Genomic DNA, 23,687 nt, shown 5'->3' on the forward strand with positions numbered 1-23,687 from the left:
AGAGAGAGTTATGTGATGAGGGGCTAGCATGAGGGCATGGGTGGAATAGCCTGGCATCCCAGTATGGATGATGCATTGCCTGGCCCAGGCTTGATTTAATAAATTTTCAAATATTTTGCAACGCAAAATATTTTACCCTTAGCCGCCAGAGGCGGCAGCAAGTCAATTTAATAACTTAACGGCAAACAAAGTGCCAACACGAGAAGGATACCAGCATGGACAAAAAAAAAAAAAGAGAAATATAAGCCAAAAGTGAAACAACTTCATTAATACCCTAACGACTTTCAAAATAGGACCTTTAGGAACTAATATTTTAGAATGCTTAATTTTTTCTAAGTGCGCTGACTAAATATATAGTAAATTCATCCATTTTTGGCTATAAACAAAGCTAGAAAGACCTTATTCAATGGAAAACTTTGTCAACAAGTTATTCGACATAGAAAAATGTCTTCATTAAGACTCTTTGGAAGAGTCCAATACAATATTAAATTAGAGATAACAAACCTTTTACATTTTCTTTGGAAACAGGAAAAAAGAAAGAGAAAGTGCAATTTTTATGACTTTCATTTTGCGTGATTTTTGCAAATAATTTAACGAAATTTGTTACAGCCCGTCAACCTTGCAAGGGCAAAAAGTAAAATGTGTACTCAAGTAATAATGTACACGAATGTGAGTGTGCCGTGTATGTGTGTGTGTGTGTCGTACGTGTGTGCATTGGTGTGACTTGATGTGCGTTCGTCGCCCTCCATTAAAACTTAAAAAGTTGCTCGCTTAATTAAATATTGCGTAAATGAAATCTTGAACATATTTTTTTTCCTTTTTTGCCTCTTCTTCCAACCACAATGAAAATGGCAAAAACCAGAAAAAAGAAAGAAAAAGTAGATGGAGATGGATAAGGCGAGAGAGAGGGATGGAAGAAGATGCCATCAAAGTGATTAAATTGAGCAACCATTAAAATAAATATGGCGACAAATGGTTCAAGTGCTCGAAAGGAAGTAAGAGCAAAATGAAAATAAAAACAAGAGGTTTGGGCCAAGGCCAACATCAACAAATTATAATCAAATGTGGAAATAATACGAAATTAAGAGAGGGCTCCAAAGCGGAGAAGTGGGGCCTAATTGAAATCAATTTGCCAGCTAATCGACCTGACTGACTGACTCACTGACCTGAGACCATCATACTATGCAAATGATTATGAATCTGGGCATAGGGCAAAGTGCCAAAAGCAGAATGACAACAGGCCTGAGCGTGGGTCCTGTTCTCTATCTACTATCTTCAACTGACTTGCACTACTTGACGAGCAAAAGGAACAACAACAGCACATCGGAGCAGAGCAGCCAACTGACAAGGAATGGCCACTTGGTGGCACTCGAGAGTGTTGGCCAAACTGTCATTGTGGAGTGGCAATAGGGCGGCAGCTTGACTGGGTGACGGCAATCAGACTAAAAGCACCTGACTGTATAGTAGTTTCTATGCTTATTTGTCGTTGGCGTCCGTGGTAGTCCACCCCCGTCTTACCTAGAGTCAAACAGCGTCGGCAAGCTATTGCCCGTAAATCTTTCCGCACACTTTAGCAATTTATACATAACCGCCGGCATTTATTGTCACTTTTAGCTAAAAGTTCACGGCATCACGTCGGCTATTTACATTTTTGCCAAGGCAACAGCAACAACAACAACCACAATAACAACAACAATGAGCCAAGAGAGTAGGTGTTGCTTCGAAAGGCAGTTCTGTGGGGGTGGGGATACGGGGATCCAAGGGGGTCTTTGGTCGGAAAAATGGCAACCATTTTTCTATGATGCTCTGGCCATGATAAAGTCATCTTGTGCTTTTACTTCTATTTCTTCTCATTCATTTGCAGCCCGCGGCTGTCCGACCAAAAAGTTTTTCCTCTCATTCTTTCCCCCATTTCTGTTTTATTTGGTTCGGTGTCACGTTGCAGACTTATTAGCGTGCGCCAAGCAGATAAAAGAACATTTTTGAAAAAAAAAAGATTAAATAGTATTTTTTGCTTTCCGTTTTTCTTTATTTTTTTTTTTCTGGCGTTGCCGTCATGTCATTTACTTGTCGCATTTAGTCCTTTTGCATTTTGCCTTTTAAATATTTCATGAAATTGCTCATACGCCACGTTGACTGGACTCGGCTTAATGATGAATCACTGAGCCATAATGACGCTTCATTATGTTGAACTAATTGTGTCCTTCGTCTCCCGCTACCCATGGCATTTCCATAGGAAATCTTTTCGCTCCGTAGATTGTCATAAATTAGTGCCTTCGAGATTTTGGATTGAATGAAACTTTCATCAATTGCCCATGGGTCATATATCAAAATCACGCCCCCAAAATACAAGCTCCTTCCTGCTCCGCTTTCCGTAGAGCGCAGATGTCACATTTAATTGGATTTTCACAGTGCGTTTGTTTTTCTGTTTCTGCCAAACGACTTTTGGTGCCTGTAATAAGCTATTAAAATAAGAGCAAAAAGCAAAAGTCCTTGTCGAACATAATTGAGCGCCCCCCTGAATTGTCACCCAACTCCTCGTACACCCTCACATATTCACACTAGCATCGCGCTCGTTCCTCCATCTCCAGACCGCATCTTTCTTTCTCAGTGTGTCTCTGTCACATAAATAACACAAGGACTTCCGTTTCCCATAAAACTGACGCGCCGCGTGGCAAAGCGAAATGGCGCCCAGTGCCAAAGCGAAAGCAAAACGGGCAATGACAACGTTTCCGTTTCATGGACACTGGGCGGACCGTAGCAAACGAAAGGAGAGACGAGACTCGCGTTCAGCCTCAAATCGTAAATTTCAATCAATGAATTCCATTTCGCATCCTTTATATATATATGTATAGAGCTGAGCCAATGACAAACCGTCGAATGACTGTAAAGTGTCTGCCATAACCGCGACTATGTGACAAAGATTTCACACTACACTGAAAAAAGAAATGTATGTAAAAGTTCTTTAAGTTAGTAACAGCCAAAATGTCAAATATCGTCAAAGTTATTCCCATTCCCATTCTTTAAAAGTCTTGATTTCGTTATCTACTCAGGTTAATCCTAAAACAGCCAATCAAGATTTCTTCAATATTCAATTTCACTATACTTTCATTTTTATACTCATCTTTTCTCCAAGTGTATGCCGGAAAATACATGAGATTTTTCTTGCTTTTGCCAGAAAATCCCAGTTTCTGAACACAGAAAACGTTTGTTTTTTGATCACATTTAATTGGTAAGATGAAACTGGAAATTCTTAACTCAGATGAAATGACAAAATCCTTAACAAGTTGGTTGTTGTTGGCAAAACTTTTGTAAATGTACAGAAATATGTATGTAAAAGTGTCTTGGTGTTGCCATATATACTCGTAAATCATTAAAAACTTTGCTCGTAAAAGCAGCAAAAGGCTAACTCAACCCCAAAAAACCGAAAAGCAAATGTAGGCCCAGATGGAAGAGTTTCTCCTTCATGGCTATTTTGGCAAAAAATATTTCAACAATATGTAGTTGTCGGCCATTGTTGTTGTTGTTCTTGTCCTTACTATGGTTGAGCAGGTTAATCGAAAAACTTTTCCAGCCAAATAATTTGAAAATGTTCAAATTGCCATTTAAATAGCCAGAAAACATTCAGCCAACAGCAAAACAGTTGCCGGAGGCATTGAGCTTACTTAATTTTTGACTAATTATTCTTGTGGTTATTGTGGCAAAGATTCGAGCAAAACTTTGTATCTCTGTGTGAGACAGAGAGAGAGAGAGAGATAGAGAGAGAGAGAGTGTGTGTGGGTGTTGGCATGTGTGTGTTTTAAATTAGCCAAATGCTTGCCCTAAAGAGTACAATTTATATGCACATAATTTCCAAGAGGAGTAACGACCGGACTGCCGAACGAATCGCATAATCAGACTGATTTAACAAGCTTCTCTCCTGTTTGCAGCTCATTTTTCTCTCTCTTTAATTATATACAGGTAATAAATATGTTTACGCTTTATGGCTGTACATCATCATCATCATCCAATCATCAACAAATAACGGGAAAAACCCAATCCATATATGTATATCAACTTAATCACCGTACATCAATCAAACATACTTTTATATATTTGTTGTATCTCATATACTTTTCCTTTTATTTTTGGGTTTTTCTGCGGCAAATTGTCTGGCAAATTAATGAGCAAAGCAACTTCAACAGAAAGTTGATTAAAAAAACAGTAATAATAAAAGCATTATCAAATTTTCCATGTCGTCGAGTATATTATGTGAATCACGATTATATCAATATCAGTGTTTATCTATAAACCTCGAAACTAACAACAGGTGCTCTATATTCGAGCGATAACCGCTTCAACATTTCGAACTGACCAAAATCGCATTAATTCCAATGAATTCTTGGCTTCTTTAAACATACAAATTTAATTTCTAATAAAAATATGTAATAGAAATAGCATATTTAAAATATTTAAATTATTTTAACATTGCAGGTTAATCTATCGTGAACAACAAAAACCTTTTTTGCACTTCAATAACATTAAATTTACTGTCGATTATTTAATTTTCCAATTGTTGCTTATCTTTTCATACCTTTTCATCATAATTCTATAATGCATTCCATGAATAGAAATTCAAAAGAGTGGAAAAAGGGCTATTTATGTATGTTTGTTCATATTTGATTTCAATGTTTGTAATTAAATCATATTGAAAAATTCATTGTGCAAAAAAAATGTGTTAATTAAAAGCTATTTATAAATTCTCAACATAAATTAATTGTAATTTTCATTGGCAATTTAGGGCCAAATCGCATTCTATTAGCAAAATATTTGATTCATATTAGCTTTCATTGAATTTATCGCAAAAAGAGGAAAAAAAACGGATGAAGTATTGACAAAACGTCAGTTGAACTCGTAAAAGTATTTATGTGTTTTATTTTTCATTTTGTTTTTGCTTATATTATTTTCTTCCTTTTTTTTTGTAAGAATGTTTGATTTGTTTTTAATGCGGCAGCCACGTTTCAGTGATAACCAAATATTTCAGCCAAGCAGCTAAGAGAATAAAATTATATTGAAAAACATATATACAAATATATATACACAAACGAGAGTTGTTCAATAAGTATTGAGAAAACTTAATTACTTCTTTAAGTGGGCTTATTCAGATCATTAAAGGATCCAAAGGGGAATAGAGAATATACATTGAGTTGTGCACGATTTTATTTATTATCTCATAAGATATATACTAAAATATTATAGATTACAAATAATGGATATACATGACATATACATTATGATATATAGTCGGTGGCTGAATGTAGACCTACTAAAACTACAATTCTGTTGTGCTCGAGTTTAAACCCCGACGTAGGTGGAGTTTCCCCCCGATGAAGCAATACTGAAAGGTAGTTCCGTCGGGGATAATGGAAACGATTGTGGATGAGGTAGAGGTCAATATAGTGGTCGTTCTCGCTTTGCCCACTCAGTCTCCTGATCTGAATCTAGTCGATAACTTGTGGAGTGCACTATAGAATCAGGAAGCAAAAAAAAAAATGTGCCATTAATCGACAATTGTGGGAGTGCGTCGAAGAAGATTTCGGCAGAGTCCTGCCAAGCTTTGGTTAAGAATATGCCTAACCGGATGGGAAAAGTAATAGAAAAATAAAGGTGGATCCCATTGCATATTAATCACATAATGAAACAAAAATCTATTTTCAGTGATTTGAAAACCAAAAGAAAATAAAAATAACTTAGTCAATTAAAGTGTACCTATTATTTTCATCAAGCACGAAATTCTGAAATTTCATATTTTTTGTTGTAACTTTTGAATAAAGTAATTTTTCTTTTCCAAATTAAGGTAAATAATAAGCAATAAACAAATGTTCAATAAAGAAAGGTTCATTTAAATTTAATAATAAAAAAAAAGTTGTGCTAATTTAAAGTCAACAAAATTAAATTTTAAGGGGTGTACCTACATATTATTTTCATCATAAGTGTATATCCAATTTCATTTCACAGAGTGATTTTTTTTTAAACCAAAGTACTTTAATGTTAAACTGAGTTCACAAGAAATAGTATTTTTAGTTGGAATTTAGTTAAGATGATATAAAAAACACTCCTTCGTTTGTATTTATTGAGATTTTGTTACTTGGTTTGGCTATAGTAAAACTTTTTAATTAAGTTTTTAGTTGCCGACTTTTCCTAGATTTTCACATCATTTCTCTTCTAAGAGAAAGTTCAGGCTATCTCGGTCACTAACCAACATTTATTTCAGTATCATTCTGGTTAAGTGACAATTTAAAGACGATTTCTCTCCATATCTCTCGCTTTCTCTCTTTCTCTCTATCTCTTCTGTTTAAGCAAAGCAAGCATAGTCTAAGCATTTTCTTAAAATTCAAATGAATTCAAATTCAAAACCGGAATGTCAGATTTTGCGTTATTAATATTGGCTAAAGTTTCCTTCTTTTTAGCATTTTATATATAGCTTTCCTTATTGATCTTAATTTTTTTTACTGTGAGTCTTAAGAATTTTGATATCACATAAAAACAAAATATGATTTACATGTTAATTTCAGCACAACTCTTAAATATTTTACTTTAGTAAATTTAAATTGATACCAACAAAAAAAATCTCATCTTAATGATCATTAGTTTTAGTTACAAATAATAAAGTAATACATACAGATTAGTGGACGACAATTCTTTAGTACATTAAGAGTATAGACAGATTTATTAAGAATCAGTCGTAATGGGTAATTGTCTCTGGTTGTCATCGTAGACAAATGAGTACCCTGATCAAAGTCCTCCGAATGCAACAATTCATCGTTTACACTTATAACTTTGAGGTAACTACCCTCTTTTGTTAATTGTGAATCCCTGTAATCGGTCAATTTTTGTCGACCAAGTAGTTACTACATTACGTTATCAGCTTTTGTAGTGTTTTGCTGTGATTACCATAGGCTTTGCCATTTAATCAGTTAATAGTGCCAAGCATTTGGCTTGAGTTCGTGCGTAACAGGCTGTTACGGGCCACTTGAACGGACTGCCCACGAATGAAGTGAAATAAAACCACACTCAAAATATTGTGACAAACCTTAACGCTCAGACAAAACAAAAAGAACGAAACGGAGATATGTCACATTACTCCTTGAATGACCCTCGTACCACATACATATACAACGTGCCTCTAAATGGCGCTGCAAGCATGTAGGTATGTACATACATATATAAATGTGCATACTATAAACATTTTTATGCCACATTTAGGCCATACTCGTACAGTTTTTTTTTTTTTTTTATATTCATTTGCCATCACTTGACCTTTTCTCATTTTGTCAGCTTGATTGTTTGTTTGTTTGGTGGGATTGGTTTGGTTGTTTGGTTTGTTCTGTTGTTAGAATGTGGAAGTGTGTGTGCGTGTGTGTGTGGTTGTATCTTTATGAACAAACACAAAATTTTTGTAGCCGTAGCCAACAGTAAAACGAGTTAGCCTCTAAACATTTCGGACTTATTGCACTTCATATATGGCTTTTCTTCGGCAATAAGGGCAAGAGGCCTGGCTTAGAATACTAAAAGTTTATTTCTTACCGAAATTATGAATTCACTTCAATAGAAAATTTATTTGAGAACTTACTCAAATTTCTCAATGTTGATTGCACAAACACGATACGATTTTGTTTCCATTAGCTTAATGTTTTTCTTTAAAACGAAAATTAATTAATATTTTCGTTCTATTTGATATCAATTATAAATTTTTGGAAATTAACCATATGTCCATAAGCCAAATGTTGTTTTTTGCATTTAAATAGCACTTAAATGCAAATGTTAGTTTAAACTTAGTTGGCGCCTAATGAATCAAGAGCCAAAATCTTTATGCAACCAAAAATATGTACATACATATAAACAAATTGATTTGTGGAAACCTCATTTAAGCCATTTAAGTGAAGGCACACAAAAGTTTAAACAATCTCTCATAAAATTGTTCTGTGTGTTAAATACTTCCGACTTAAACCCAAATTTACTTCAATGGGAAAAAGCAAACATTTTAAATAAATAAATTTTAATTAAGAACTCACATGTTCTATTAGCCCTGCAAGACTTAAAGCGATTACCACCAAAATCAATTGGCTAAATTTATTTCTTGGTCCTAACTTAATGAATGATTCATTTTGTTGTTAGCCAAAATAATCTAATAAGTGTGTGCAAATCATTTTGCTGTTTTCTTAGTGATCAAATGACTTTTTTATGGCAAATTAAATTCCTCAAGTTTTGGCCAGTTTGTTCTGAATTAAAAGGATAAATGATTAAAGCAACTGTTAACAATTGTACAGAGAAATTGAAAATTTATAGATATTTTATTATGTTTTAGTTAAAGATAATTGGGTTTTGCATCGAGAATAAGGCTAAGAGTATTAAAATATTCAATTAAAAAAGAATTTTAATTCTTTGAAAATTATTTCCAGTCTCTACGAAACATTTGTTTATTAAAAGTACATTTAAATATTGTTTCAAGTAGACTCCTTTTTATACCCTTGCAGAGGATATTACAAAATTGGTCAGATGTTTGTATAAAGTATATACAATACTTGATCAACATAAGACGCTGGGTCGATATAGCCATGCCCATCTGTCCGTCCGAGCTATCGGAATGAAACTTGATATTTGAGTTACTTACATCGCAGCATGGAGAATGGAGAAGAAGAACAAAAAGAAACGGAAATGAAATGTTCCAAAAGTTTTGTTTGTGCAGTGATGAATTAAGTTACAAAAAAAGAATTAGGAACATGTAAAAATGTTAAGGCCAAGGACTTCAAGGTTATATAGTTTATTAGTTTCTTTAATACGTCGTTTTGAAAAGAAATGTCCTTTCGGAATTTGTCATAAAATCATTATAAACCCTTTTGGAAAAAGATTCAAGATATGGCTAATTACCAATTTCAACATTGTACAGACTGAATCCCATTCAGGACTTCACTTTTTCCGAATAAGTTTCTTCTTCAATTCAGACAAAGTTATTAAAAGCATTTTATTGTCTTGGAGAAAAAATGGCCAAAGGATATATGTATAAGAGCTTTCCAACATTATATTCAGTTCATGATTTGGCCAAGACATTTAACATTTTTAAGGCAAAAGCAAACCCAGCTTACTGCTTGGCACTTTCCCTTAATATTATTTGTGTAGTCCTTTTTCGCTCATTTTGCCTTCGCTATATTGCCTTTCATACTCAAATTTATATTCATATTCATTTCCTTTTGCTTAGCCACACGTGTTTCCTTACATAATTTTCGTTTGATTAATGTTGTGTACACACAAAGATTGTGAGTATTGTGGGGCCGGAAATTTTGATGGCTTTAAGCAACTAACTACATACTTCAATTTATTTGTATATCTTTGGGGGAGTGAAATATAGATATATTAATGAATATGTTATCATTCGTAGAAACTAAAATTGATTATGTGACAATGACGTGGCTTTAGGTGCACTAACTTTACATAACAAATGAAGGAGGAATATTATGGCTGTAATGCTGCAAATCCAAAAATATAAACTAAATTGCCAAATCATGAGAATTTAATTTAAATGTCTGCAGGATCGATGAAGGCTCATTTGAGTGCATATGTCCTTTCTTATAGGTTTTTTTTTTCTCTTACTTTTTCTTAATGGTTTAACTCATTGTGTTTATTTATGCATTACGAGTTTGGCTAGGACCACTCCTCGTCCTTCTCCGGTTGAGTCCACCACAGTTACTTGTCGCACAGTTGTCGCTTTCGTTTCCGCCAGCCGTATCCGTAGTTCGAATCTGCATTTCGAATCTGAAACCGTTTTCGCTCATTTTTCTTCTTTTTTCCTTTCTCTCCTTTTCCAACAACTGCACGCGCCATTTTCGCCAGGCATTGGATGAAAAAGGAAATCGAAATTAAACTGTCCAAAGGACTGGAGTTGAAATTTACGACCATTTTTGCGTGCTAAGCGGCAAGAACCAAAAGACAGGACCACACCTACCTACCCCTAGAACCCCCAACAGTCTGTTCGACCCAATCTCCACACTGGTGGCCTTACCCCCTTTAGTGTGTCCTTTCATTTGGCCGCAAACATCCGCTCAGTGAAATGACTTTGTGGCTGGAAAAAGCGACTCACAGAGGGAGGGGAAGAGAGCGAGAGTGAGAGTAAAAGATATAGACAAAGAGTGGAGAAAAGAGCAAACTCGGTTTAATCCTTGTAAAGGATTGCCCAATCTACATGTGTCTGTGTGTGGCCATGTGCAGTTTTGGGTTTGCCCCTTTTTGATTTTTGGCCTGCATGAATGTTAAATATGCATTTGTTGCTGTCATGATTATTTTATTGCAAATCCTATATCCCATATATCCATACATAGTCTTCCTTTTTATTTTCTTCTATGTTTGTTTCTTCTTTTTGCGTTTTTTTGATTGGATAGCATATTTGTGAAGGTAAAAAGACTTGTTTGTCACAAAACCTAATAACCTCTTCTCGCAACTAACTGCAATTGCATGGAATTGGCCTGGCTTTTCTCGAGGTTTTGGCCTGGGTTTGCATATGACATATGACCCAGTCGAGTGGTTTTGACTTGCCGGTTCGCTGCACCCACAAATTGCCACTCGAATTGTATCTCTTTCGCATTCTAAATACAAATATTGTATATTTTCTTTGCATATAGCAACCAGTTACCTGTTTATATACAAAAAAAAAAAAAGCTTTTATGATAAAGTCTAAAAAAAACCCACAGAGGCACGTTCCATCTACATATTACCTGGCGAATTTGTTTATACCCTTACAGAAACGCCAATGGCTAAGCTTTTGTTGTTATTTCTTAATAGACAAGCATAACGTTAAATAGAATTACAACTAAATCAAAATTATTTCTGAAATGTTTCCATGTAGTTGAAAATACTTTGCCTATGTAAGGGCATGAGAAAATCAGTAACAAATTCTGCACACAGAAGTCAACGTCAAAATTTAAGTTGAAAGATGTTTTCTTCTCAAAAAAAGGAAACGCAAATACAAGACCATAAAAAATTTCTTACATAATACTTTATGGAACAATCAAAGTGAGGCAAATAACTCAAGTGTTGTGTGTATTGTAGAGATTTATGCCCAAAATGAGGAAAGAGCAGGAGTAACAACCGAAAAATAAAAAAAAGGGTTTTGCTGATTGAAAACGGTTGAGTGAATGAGTGCCGCAATAGGAGAAGGTCAAGTGGTTGATTATTCAAGTGTCCTTTCTGCAACCATAATTTTGAAAACTTCTAACAGAATGCAAAAGTCCGAATATTCTCTCTCTCTCTTTGAAAATTGGACATCCTTTTGTCTGTCATGGTTGTTAGGCAAGATCTTCAATCATTTTGAATGATTCTCATTTTGAATTGACAAGTTATTGACCTTAACCAAAAGCTCTAGAATTTTCTGTAGTATAACTAAAAATAATTCACTATATTTTAAGACAACTTTGTTTGATTTTTAATTTTGTGACCCAAATCGTTTGTAGGAATTCCTGCTTCTCTTGAGAATTTTTTTCTTTATTTCTGTTCAAAGAAAATTTTTGCCTTTGTACCAGAACATAAATTAACCAAATTCCAGCTTTATTCTTTATATAAAAAAAAAGAAGAGAAAAATCAATGAGCAATTTGTATTTTGTGTTTCTTTTGAAATTTTTGAACGGAAATATATTTATTGTCCAAAAACATATTTTGTCAGTTGCCAGGCAAGGAAAACTTTAGCCATCTCCTCGCATTCATTCTTCTTTTTGTGGCAAATCAAAAATCTAAAACTAGTCACATAAATTGCCAACAAAATTTTCACATTAAGAGTGCAGCCGGCAAACTCTCGAAAAAATAGCACATCAAATAGACAAAAGCAAGGGGAATTGAAATTGCAATTGCGAAATGAGGACATGATTGTCATTAAGTGAGAACCCAAAGAGATATATAGTGACATAGATAGAAAATGATAGGGGACAGGAGGAGCTAGGCGTGACCGGAAGTGCATCTACTTCTTCTTCATTTCCTCTCATCCTACATGACATTTATTATAGTCAACGCCTGTGACTGTAACAGAAATAAACTTTTCCTAGATTTCAGAATTCAATTGCAAAAACAAAGATGCAACTTGTGGCAAATACCAAAACGAAAGAAAAAAACAATGTTTATTACACCGAAATTTATATACACTTATTACATCGATATGCTACTTCTTGACTTCAAACGGAAAGAAGCAACTCTTATCAAAGGAAGAATATATACATAGGAACTACCGATTGTTAACAATCTCCTCACATCCTCCAGGCCAATTCATGGAAACCCAATGAAAGAGTATCACAACCGAAGTAGAGGCAAACAATTGCCAAAGTGTAATATCAAAATAATGACAACAAGCAGTTGCAGTTGCTTTTGCAATTGCCACAAACTAGGTATAATTGCAAAAATTCTTTCTTGCAACAATCAAAAGAGGAGAAGGTTTCAAACTATCAAAAAGCTAAAAGACAAAGTGTCAGGAAACTATCACTAGAAACATTTCCTTCTGCTGATTGAAATATGAAGAAAGAATACATCTTCAGTTTGATAAATGTAACTACAGCAGATAATCCCCAAGCAATATGCTAAGAATTCAACTAAAAATAAAAAATATATATATATACATATATTCAAATCCAAAAGCAAATATTTATGCACTTAACTTCATCAATGGCAGGGAAAAGAGTAAAAGAAGGCGTCAGAGAAAAAGAGATTAAACTTTTGCTTGAATGATGTCAAAGCATCAATTTGTCAGACAAAAAGAAGAGATTGGATTGGGAGGCAAATGAAAGCAATCACTGCCCGTCGACAACTTCTACGAAAGCAACAGCAACATCAACTCAATTGTATTGACAGCAGCAAAAATATGAACCGACACTCTCCGATAGACACAGTGGAGGTAAAAAGGGCCCAAAAAATATATAGAAAATAGCCAGAGGGTTAAGAACGGGGGGTGGCGGCTGGGCTGGTTGGGGACTTTCTGTCATTTTGACATATTTTAATGCGGAATTTCAACCCAAAACTGCCTGAAGCCTAGTCGGAACACGACTGGGCTAGGCTGCTTCTCTTTCTGCTTGACAGTTTTGGTCAACTTTAATTTGCAGCCCTTTTTGCCTTTGGGGGTCCTTTAACGAAATTTAGTAGTGACTACACTTTTCGACGCCAAGACTCCCCAGTGACGGGTCGATTGCTGTTGCTTGTTGCCTGCTGTTGCTACTGTTGCTGCTGGTGGCTTATGTTGTTCCTGCTCTTGTTCGAACTTGGTTAAAATGTTGTTGTTGCTGCGGCATACCTCAATCAAAACATGTCGCACACAATAAAAGGCAGCGGCGCCCCATACTTCAATCAACAGTGTCTTCAATAATTTTTCTCCCATATACACAAACACACACACACCCACACAAACACCAATACACACTCGCTTTTGGATCCCTGTCATGTTAAATTCTCGTATGTATTTTCCCCCTTAGGCAATCTCGAGCATAAAGAACAAAATTGCGAATAAGAGATGGAACAAACTGCTCTATATATACATATATATGTATATATAAATATACAAATAAAAGAGAAAAAATAATGCATGTTAAAAGCGAAAACAGAATTTTAATGCTCTCTCTTAAAATTTAAACTCAGAATTCATTTATTACTGAATCAGGTACAACAATTGAAAAATGGATTATATCAAATCAAATATGTAAAAATTAATTGACAAATTGAAAATTTTTATATTATTGCACTTTATTTTAAAATTTAAGTAAACTTTTTGTCTCATTTTAAACTGGTTTATACTTAAGTTGTTCCATCAATGTACTCAATTCCACTTGGTTAGCTTTTTAATCCTAGGAATATTTCTGCTGCATCTGATATGTAGATATGATAAAGTAAGAAAAAGTGAGTTCGTTTAAACAAAAATTACTCTTTGGATGGGTGAAACAAATTAAAAAATGTATGTTTCTGACTTTCATAAGTTTAAACACAAATTGGTTTTAATTAAATACTTTCAATGGTTTACATAGTTATTAGGTTGCTCAGGTTTTCGCTCTGCTCAACTTGGTCAAATCATTTAAAATTTCAACCCAAATAAGTTTTAATTGTGTTCAAAATAAAAGGATAACTTGATGAATTTGATGAATTTTTAAGTGAAGAAAATAAATATTTTGTCTTCTTTTATTTCAACAAACATTCGTACGACATTTTAGAAATTGTGTTCGAAAATTCTGCATCAAATTTCCAAAGACAAGCCTATACCCTTAAACTTTTCTTAAAATACGACATTTTTTTGGACTATCGAAAGTTTATCCTTCAACAAAAGTTATACTAGTCAAAGTTGTCTTACAGAATGTTTGAGATTTTCTGGAGTTTGACGAAAACATGTTTAAATCAAATATACGAAGACTTGAGCATCTATTTAGAGAAGTTAAACTCGAAAATTGTTTTCGAACAGATTGATTTGGAACCCTCTAATCCATGCCCAAGTTAATGGTAATCATTAAAATTCAGTTTTGGTCCCATGGTCTTAGAAATCGCATTTATTTGGCCAATTTGAAGACAAAAATTTCTGGGGCTTCAATTGTCATATATACATATATGTGCATATGTATGTATGTATTTGGTGGAAAAAGAAAAAAGGGAAAATCATTTACACAGAAGAAGCATTTCGTGTGTGTGTGTGTGTGTGTGCAAGAAAATTATGCATATTATCCCACACTGGAGTCTGGTTTTCCTTTCTTGCGAATGCCACATTCTCCAATTCTATTTTCATGCCCTTGACACTTTGCTTTCGAGTGAAATTGATTTGACAAATATTTTGCCTGGCGTTTATTACATTCTCTTTTATTCCTCTGCTTTTTATTTTTTTCCTTTTTTTGCTTCTCTTTTGCTTTTGTCATTTCGTGTTGGCCCTTTTCAAAGCTTATGTGAGTGTGGCAAGGATTACGCATGCTATGGCAACAATTTTCAATATATTATTATAGGGAAAAGCAAAAAAAAAAAAGACTTTACACATAGTGTACATATATGTACAGACACACATACATGCGAACAGAGTTAAGCTGGCTTGAATGCGCCACGAGTGCAAGTAGCAGCAATAACAACACTAAACATGTGCCTAATACCTCATGCTGTGGCACTGCCACTTGTTGCATCATCCTGAGCTGCATACACATTTTGCATATCTAAGTCGATATGCAAACAAGCAACTAAGAAAAATCTGATAAAAGCCCAATCAATTCAATGGGACCGCAGAATATATCTCCGAAGGGAGTTTTCTCTCCGTTGGATACTTAATTCATTTAGAGACTCGAACTCGTCTCGAACTTCGTCTCCGAGTCGATTTTGATAAACTGAAAACTTAAACAGAAGGTCAACCAAAAAGTTCAATTCCCCATTTGCGTTGACAATCAATGGCCGAAAATACTTGGACTCTAAGGAAGCAGGATAATGTCAAAACCAAGAAAACCAAAACCGAACCCAAACAACTTTGGAAAACTAAAGTTTTTCACTGAGCGACCTAGATGGGATGGATTGGTGGGAAGCACGCGCCTATTTAGTGGTTTTCTTCTCGGTTGGACATGAAAGTTTTTCCGAGCACGACTTAGACATGTCTGTGTCGGTCTGTGTCTGTCTTCACTGCGAATTGGATTTGTTAGGGTTTGGAGTTTTAGTTTGACTTGCGTTGGCTTTGATTATGTGGCAGTGGCGGTGGCCCCTCCCGAAAAAATAAAATAGTGGCTCTGACATTGCCATTGCCGTGCGACCCAGAGAGCGATAATATGCGGCACGCGCAATCCATATACATACCAAGTGTTATATGTATACGTACATACTTATATCTAGAAATACGTGACCATAGTAGTTGGCGCCGGAAATGCTTCCGAAAAACAGTGAGATATGAAATCCAAAGTAGAACGAGATGGATATTCCTACAAGTTCTTTTGTCTCAATCTAGTTTTTACATAGTTGTTGCGGTTGTTGTTGCTGTTGCGGTTGTTGTTGCTGTGGATTTACAAAGATTTCTTTTATGCTTTTACCGCCTACTACAACACACACATAGGCAGACAGACAGACAAAGGGAGAGAGAGAGAGAAAGAGAATGGGTGAATAAAACTTCTTTCATTTGCGCTTTTCCCGGCATTTGTTGGCCAAGTTTTTCGGTGGGTGCTCGAGTTTGTCAAACTATTTGTATGGAATTCACAATTTGTGTTGATGAAGTTCATCCTCCAGCCAGCTCTCAGCAATCCCTCCATAACCTTACCCTAGAAACTTCCTGCTAGTTGTCTTAGCCGAACAAAGGACAAAGACCCCGGCTCTGGGATAAAATTTGCCACCGCGTGATCTGCGTGAACTGTGTGAACAAGTGTTTATGGAATTGAATATTTAAGTTTCCGTTTCTTCTCCTCCTCGGCTTGAATTTGAATTTTCCTTTCGGCTTACAGGTGGCACTTACTTCAATCTCAATTCGAAGCAGGTTTTCTATGCGATTTAAAGTTATCCTAAGCCGATTGCAGAGGGTCAAGCCCAAGTCAGGAAAAAAGTATTCAGCTCATGGTGTCAGCTTAGGCCAAAAAAAAACAAAAGCCAGAAATAAAACTTTGAAAGGTTTACTCTTTGTAAAGAAAACAAGAGGTTTAAAAATAGACTCGACCCACAAATATCAGGTATGCACACTGTCTCTCAACTTAAACTAATATGTGGATGACTGGAATAGCAATTGAAATGAAATTCTATTTTAGATTGGACAGCCTTGTTTTTGCTATATGTATAATCTGTCCAGGCTTTTACAATGATTAAATTCGATGTAAAACATATAAAACATTGCATTAGAAAAAGTACAATTAAAAAGCAAAGCGGCAGAAGGGTTCATCGGGAGGGTCTTCAATCATCATCTGCTGAAACCGAGGAGACTAGCCACACCAGTCAGGATCAGGCCTGATCTTCTTCCTTCATTTGGAAGATCTGCTGCTAGTTTTTTTTTGTAAATACTTATAGGATGAGTTATTAAGAGATTATTGAAAATCATCAGCATTTGAGTTAAAAGTTCAATCCAATAAGAATTTTTGTATCTTCTTTTACTTATTTAAGTATAATTTCCGAAAACTCGTAAGAAAAATTGTTTGGAGAAACACCTAAACTTCTTTCATAAACTTTTAAATTAACAATTTGTTAAAAGTAGATCCTGGTTTATCACTTTAGTTAACGAATAGTGATCGAAATTACTAAGACTTCGAAAGTAAAGATATCGCATCGGATTTCAAATTCAAGATATGCCTTACATACATGTCGCTAAAGTTAGTTTTCAGAAAATTTGAAATATTTTTGGGAAACCATCGACCACATTTCTCCTGAGAATTGAAGATGTGTTAATGCATTGCAATTGCTTTAAGGTTTTTTTGTTGTTTCAATGCATTTTGTTTGTTTTACTGAACACACACTTTACTCTTTGGTCCATTGATATTTAAGTGTTGAACATTTATGTCATTGAACGTACAAGAATCCTATCAAATATCCTGTTGACATGTGCAAAACTACATACTTAGTGTGAATATAAATACACACAGCTTAGGTAAAACGAATGTCTGAAGTTTAGTATACATATTATGTTGTTTAAGTATTTACAAGTGTAAAGAATGTTTTGCAATGACAGCTTAACATAATATTGTTTATCAAATGTCTTAAGTCAGGTGATTAATAAATACAAATTTATTTCATTCCACTTACATCAATTAACTTATTGATTAGATGTCTGCTTTACTTAAATTCTTAATTAACAAAGTGAAGTGCCTAGAAAATCAACTTTAACAAGCTTCTTATTGTTTAACATTGCAAAATGAAAGTTTATGACCTAAATTGAAGGCAACTTTTAACTTTTTGCTACTTTTACCCCAATTTCTACTTACAATTAGTAGTAAATTTAGCTTTGTAAACTTTAGAGCCTTTAAATGATCCTTAATTCAAGACTTTTCCTTGATATAATTTAGCTTATCTAACTCATATTCAATCACGTATTCAAATGAGTAATTTGTGGGCTATTCAATTATCTAATTTTAAATTTAAAACGAATATTCACATCAAACTGATTGAAATTAATGCCAAATCAGTAAATTTTAATCGAACATCGATATCAGCACTTACATCCTGTTCTTTGAACTGCCTAATCGAAAGTTTCTACCTTTGAGAATGTCCTGTACAATTTTCGAGTCCTTGTCTTTTATACCTTTAGCAGGCAGCCTTCTCAAGGATAAGGATTCTGAGCAATAAGCTGGTTAGTAAAATCTTTCAATGTGCTTGCCTTGAAAGAGTTTATTTTAGAATTGTTGGTTATAGGTCTGTTATCCTTGATATTCGACCTCAATAGTCTATGAGATTTGTACATAGTTAAGGTACTTATGGCCACTATAACAAAGTAGCCTTGAATTAAATGCTCCTGCTAAATAAATATCCATACTTAGTAATGATATTTTCATCAACATTTGTGTCTCAATTTGTTTCAATGGCCAAAGCTTGAAACAGATACAATTTATATTTAAATATTAGTTTGCAATTTATGAGCATGAATTATTTTTGGAAATAGTTTTCGCACTGTCTCCTCCTCCTCCTCTCTCTCTCTCTCTCTCTCTCTCTCTCTCTCTCTCTATGCCCAGTTATGAAAATTTACATTTATTATTTTATATTTTTTGCCTGCCATTCAATTACATTTTTGCAATCAAACAACAAAATGCTGAAATGGTCACCTGGACAGACAGAGAAACTCACACACACACACACACGGCATGAATTTGTGACCTTTGAGTTTTCAATTGAATTTTGTTCATGTGCCGGCAATTGTTCGAACAGAGAAACTTGGTCCTTTGGTTTTTCGAAAAAAAGAACACAAAAAAATCCACAGAAACAAAAAGCAAGAGGAACGACAAAACAACAAGCAACAATACTCAATGCAATTTGCATACATGTTGGGTAGAGACGATGGCAATAATTTGGGGGATTGACAGGGTCGGAAGCGGGAGCGGACGAGATGGTGACGATGGGGATTTCATGTCCAACAACGTAGCAACAAAAAACAAAAAAACATCAAGAGAACAACAACAAAAAGTATAACGACAAAAACATTTTACATTGGTCTTTTCGATTTGTTTTAATTGTTGCGCTTGCCATTGCTTGTTTTCGTTTCCCTCACTCAGTCTGTCTCTTTCTTTTGTGGGTTCCCCCATCTCTTTCGCTTGTCTGGACGTCTGTCCCTTTCGGTTGCTATTGACTGTGGGTCTGTCGATTATTGCCAATTGTCAAATATTAGTTTTTGTTATGGTTTCATCAATGCTTTAGCTGGCACCCATGAAGCAAATTTTAATTAATGCCTGTGGAAAGTTTGCCAATATTAAAGTTTGAACCGTTATTTCCCTTGTTCTTTCACAGAGTTTTCTTTTCGTTATGGGTGAGGTGGGGTGAGAGGTCAACAGATCAATTTGTCCATATGCCTTATGAATAAATTTCAATTAAAAGTGACCACCCTGGCAAAATGTTGCTCAAGCTCATGCTGTAAATCCTGTTAATCGCCCCAGGTATATCGCAGTCTAAGGCTTCACACATAGTGGCGACTCATGGCTCACTTCTTGCCATTTTCCTCAGCTTAAAGTTGCCGCAATGTTGTTGCATGCCACACCCGACAACGACCCACTTGGCTGCAAGTAAGCTCACACTCTAGCATCAGGAGTGGGAGTAAGACCAGGAATATAACGACGAGTGGGAGTGCTAGATGGCAGTCTGGGTAAACATGCCTTCGAGGTTTTTCCCATTTGAGACTTTGAGCCTGGCTGCACACCGTACTCCATATACTTTACCTGAAGGTGGCTTTAGTCTAGCAATTAGTGGGCTGACTTTGCCTGTTGGCTTTACCTTATTTGTGTTGCTTTTTTTATGGCCATTACCTTCGCTTTTGGTTTTAGCCGACAAAAAGTCGGCTACTTTATAGGGTCCGTTAACCACAACTCTCACTCTCTTCCATCTGTTTGTGGATACATATGTTTGCCTTTTTAACTCCATTCAGTCTACTAATGCTTTGCCTCCAGTGCAGTGCTTCCATCTCGTCTTCTAAGCCCAACTCTCGATATATGTATGCCTTAGTTTCAGGATTATAAAATCATCTCGGAAAAAGGTCACTTTCAATATAATCGTTAAGCAAAAGAACTCAAACCCTTTGAGTCGACATTACGACCTTTAAGCTTTTAAGGTGACCAAATCGGATGACTTTAAAGTCTTAAAATCGAGATTCCCATGCAACCTCTGAAACTTTGCTTTCCTTACTAAAACCTTACCTGTCAGGGCTCTTATTACATAGAAGATCGCTTTACAATCTGACGCTCCAAATTGTAAACTCTTCTAACTCTTCTTGATTAACTTTTTTTGCTCAATTTGGTTGTAATTCTCAACTGGTTTTTGAGTTGACGATATGGTTTAGCTGATTCTTCACAAAGAAACTACCAAAACAAACTGCTCGCCTTTTTTAAGCTGCCTAAGATAGCACTTAAAATTTTCAATTTCGAAATTGGTAATAACTAATCGAAAACTTTTGCAATTTGTAGCCTGAGAAAGTAAGTTTTGAATAATAAACAAGGCAACTTTTGCATCATTTAAACGTACATTATGTTTATATCTTATTTTAGTATAACTTAGTCCTTGGCTCGAGAGTTAGAATTATCGCTCTTTGTTTAGTATGCTTCAGTTTCGATGACGGTCTAATCTCTCTCTCACTCTCTATCTCTCTTACTCAACAACAAACTTCAATTTGTAGTGCAGATTTTGTATGACTTAATCCTGGGTAAAGCCGCTTAATGCCTTTTGAAGAATTTCATAGAATTTTCCTAAATTTTCAAATATTTAAATTTTGAATGAATTGTTGTCGTGTTGCTGTCGTTTTTAGTTGCTTGGTGCCAGCACTTTTCACTTTATTAGCCCTGGCAAAACCAACAATTGTTAAACATTTCAATGGGCCAATGGGCTTTACATTTACATGTTTTTCGCTTGCTCATATCTCTTTTATCTCTTTGTTGAATTTTGCAGCTCCTCCTGGCTGTCATACTGGCTGCCCATTCTGGATGCTTTGGTGGTGGTAGTGTTGGTGGTGATGGCTCTTCCAGACGAACGCTTGCAGTGGCTTGTGAGCAGACGTCGACAGGAGAGACGGCGGCAGCGGCTGTAGGAATGGGAATGACGTATAAAAACAATAGATATAGCAGAAACACCAAAAACAAAAACAACAACAACAACTACAAGGACTATAACGACTACAACTATGAGTATGCCGATGCTGATGCCATTGCAGATAGCAACAACAATGGGAACAACAATGACAACTATAACTACAACAAAGCATTGGCGAAATGGCAGGAGGAGCAACAACTACAGCCACAAATACTGTACGGAAATCCCAGCCAGAACAACATATACGACTATAGCACCAACAGTCGACTCCAGCAACTAGAGCAACAGCAACAACAGCGACAGTTTGATGATGATCCCGAGAATGCTCGCAATGACTTCCGTCTGCAATTGTCTGACTTAAATGCGGCCATTCAAGGTGTGGTTCTGGGCATGGGTATGGGCCGTAGTAAGTTTGCCGGCCAGGAGAAAAACCAGGACAATGCTAACGACAACAATGTACAGCAGGAATTGGAATTGTCAATGGAACGTCGCAGCCGAAGGTAAGCAAAAAAAAGAGACCCAAACCCACAACGCCACAAACACAAACGAAAATTAGCAGAAGAAAAAATCGAAAGGAAGAGGGACTAAAAAGGGACAGAATAGGGCTCCGTGGCTGTCGGATGGGAGATGGAGGATTTGGGTGTGATAGAATGACTGCATTCATCTTGTTGAGCTTGAATGTGACCAAATCTGATTGGAGGGGTAAAGCCTCTTCTATTCACATTTTGACTTTTGTCTCTCTCCGCTTTGTCTCCACTTTGTCCGCGTCTCTCCCTCTCTATCTCTTTCGCTTTCACTGCATATCAAGCTAAGTCCATGCCAATGTGCCATGTCCTCGTCATCCTTGACGTAAGCGTTAACGTAAGCACTTAAGCTTCTTCCTTTTTGGTTCTTTTGTATTCTCCACCCTCACCACGCTCTAACTTGGTGCGCGAGATCAAGCTTTGGGGGATCAGACGATTTTCTATGCCAAAGATTATGAAATGCCCGCAAACAAAACTGCATCAACGTAACACACAAAATGGGAATTAACTAACAAAAAAAACGCAACCAAAAAAGATTTGCACCAAGACAAAACATTTGACTTTTAGCTAGAGCAAATGCTTGAAAAAGATAACCGGGAACTTTTAATGCAATCACTATGAATAGTCAAATACTCTTACCAAGAAGGGGGTAATTTCAGAGCCAAGTATCAATAATAGAACTAGTCCATAAAGTTACAATTTTTAAATTTAAAATATTATTAATTTAAAGCCCCAAATTAGCGGACAAAAGTCGTTAACTGTAAAATGGTTTAGATGCGTATAACGCGTATACGCAACGTTGGTCAACCTGAATAACATGAACGAAATGTTCTTTTTCACAAAGTTCCCGCTTAAAACCAAAAATCATGACAATTTTTTGGTAAATATTTTATTTTACAATATTTTGCAATGCTGCAAAATATTGATTATAATCGGCTTAAAGGTTTTGTCTTCAATTTACTTATAAAATAACCAATTTTTATTTCCCTTTCAAAAGAAGACCACAATAACTAACCACAACTATTTTAATTTAACACAAAGTTTTATATTTTCCAATTAAATTTGAGACCGATAAAATTGTCTATTGTCAGTTGTTCAATGTTTTGCTATTTTAGCATAAAAAGTATGACATATTTAAAATATTTTTGATGAATGATGAAAGAAAGAAAATAATTAGAAGAGTTAAAAATTGGTTAAACAAATGACAAAGTTCATTGATTTAAAATACGACTAGTTGTGTTTCGTGTATATTTTCATATATCAACAATGTTGTTAATAAATTGATATTTTAAATGTTTAAAATATCAATTTATTAAGCAACTCCTTCTTTGGTTTTTACAAGTATTTGTCATATAATTTGCATACTAAAGTGCAGGACCTATAATTTAAGCCTGAAATCTTTTGGCTGCCTTATGGAAATGTGTGCATACATTCATTCTCTTGTGGGTTTTCCACACTCCACTAAGTTTAACATTTTAGCTAGAAAAGGATTTGAACTATTCTAATTTAAACAAGCAAATCCAAGGCAAAGCACTCACCTCACCTCAACAATTCCGATTGCATTCCTTTCTAAACATTTGCGCAAAAGTTCGCGACAAAACTATCAAAGCTGTCGTTGTTGCCTGAAGTGCGCTTCAAAAACGAAAAAACGAGCAAAAACTCAAAAAAAAGGAAAACAAATAGAAAAAGGAAAAGTCCTGCGGTTATAGCCGCGAATAGTTGAAGCAGTCAGGCAACTAGCTAGCCTGGCGGCCATCGACAACGAAAAGGGAAATCCGCTGGCAGTCGCGTAACAGAGCTTTGTCCCGCCGCCGACGCTGTCGGCGTCGACGTTGTCCGCATCATCTAAAGCCCAATCCGGATCCGTGAGCCCCGCACCCTTTTCATGTCAGTACAAAGCCCAGGCAAAGCGAAAACTAAAAAATTCATTGGCATTTGCTACAGTTGAATGCAAAATGATGC

General features: G+C 35.5%; 1 protein-coding gene across 2 annotated transcripts in view; it reads left to right on the top strand.

Annotated features, from left to right (window-relative positions):
- Window positions 1-23,687, top strand: part of LOC137578360 (uncharacterized) — a 48,777-nt gene that overhangs the window by 23,309 nt on the left and 1,781 nt on the right. For both annotated transcript variants that reach the window (XM_068292125.1, XM_068292124.1), the window contains exon 2: window positions 21,061-21,701. In XM_068292125.1, coding sequence (XP_068148226.1) covers window positions 21,202-21,701 — 500 coding nt within the window. In that variant the 5' untranslated portion in view covers window positions 21,061-21,201. The remainder of the gene's footprint in view (window positions 1-21,060; window positions 21,702-23,687) is intronic.

Source organism: Drosophila tropicalis, unplaced genomic scaffold (assembly GCF_018151085.1).
Source record: "Drosophila tropicalis isolate 14030-0801.00 unplaced genomic scaffold, ASM1815108v1 contig_593, whole genome shotgun sequence".
Classification (NCBI taxonomy): Eukaryota; Metazoa; Arthropoda; class Insecta; order Diptera; family Drosophilidae; genus Drosophila; species Drosophila tropicalis.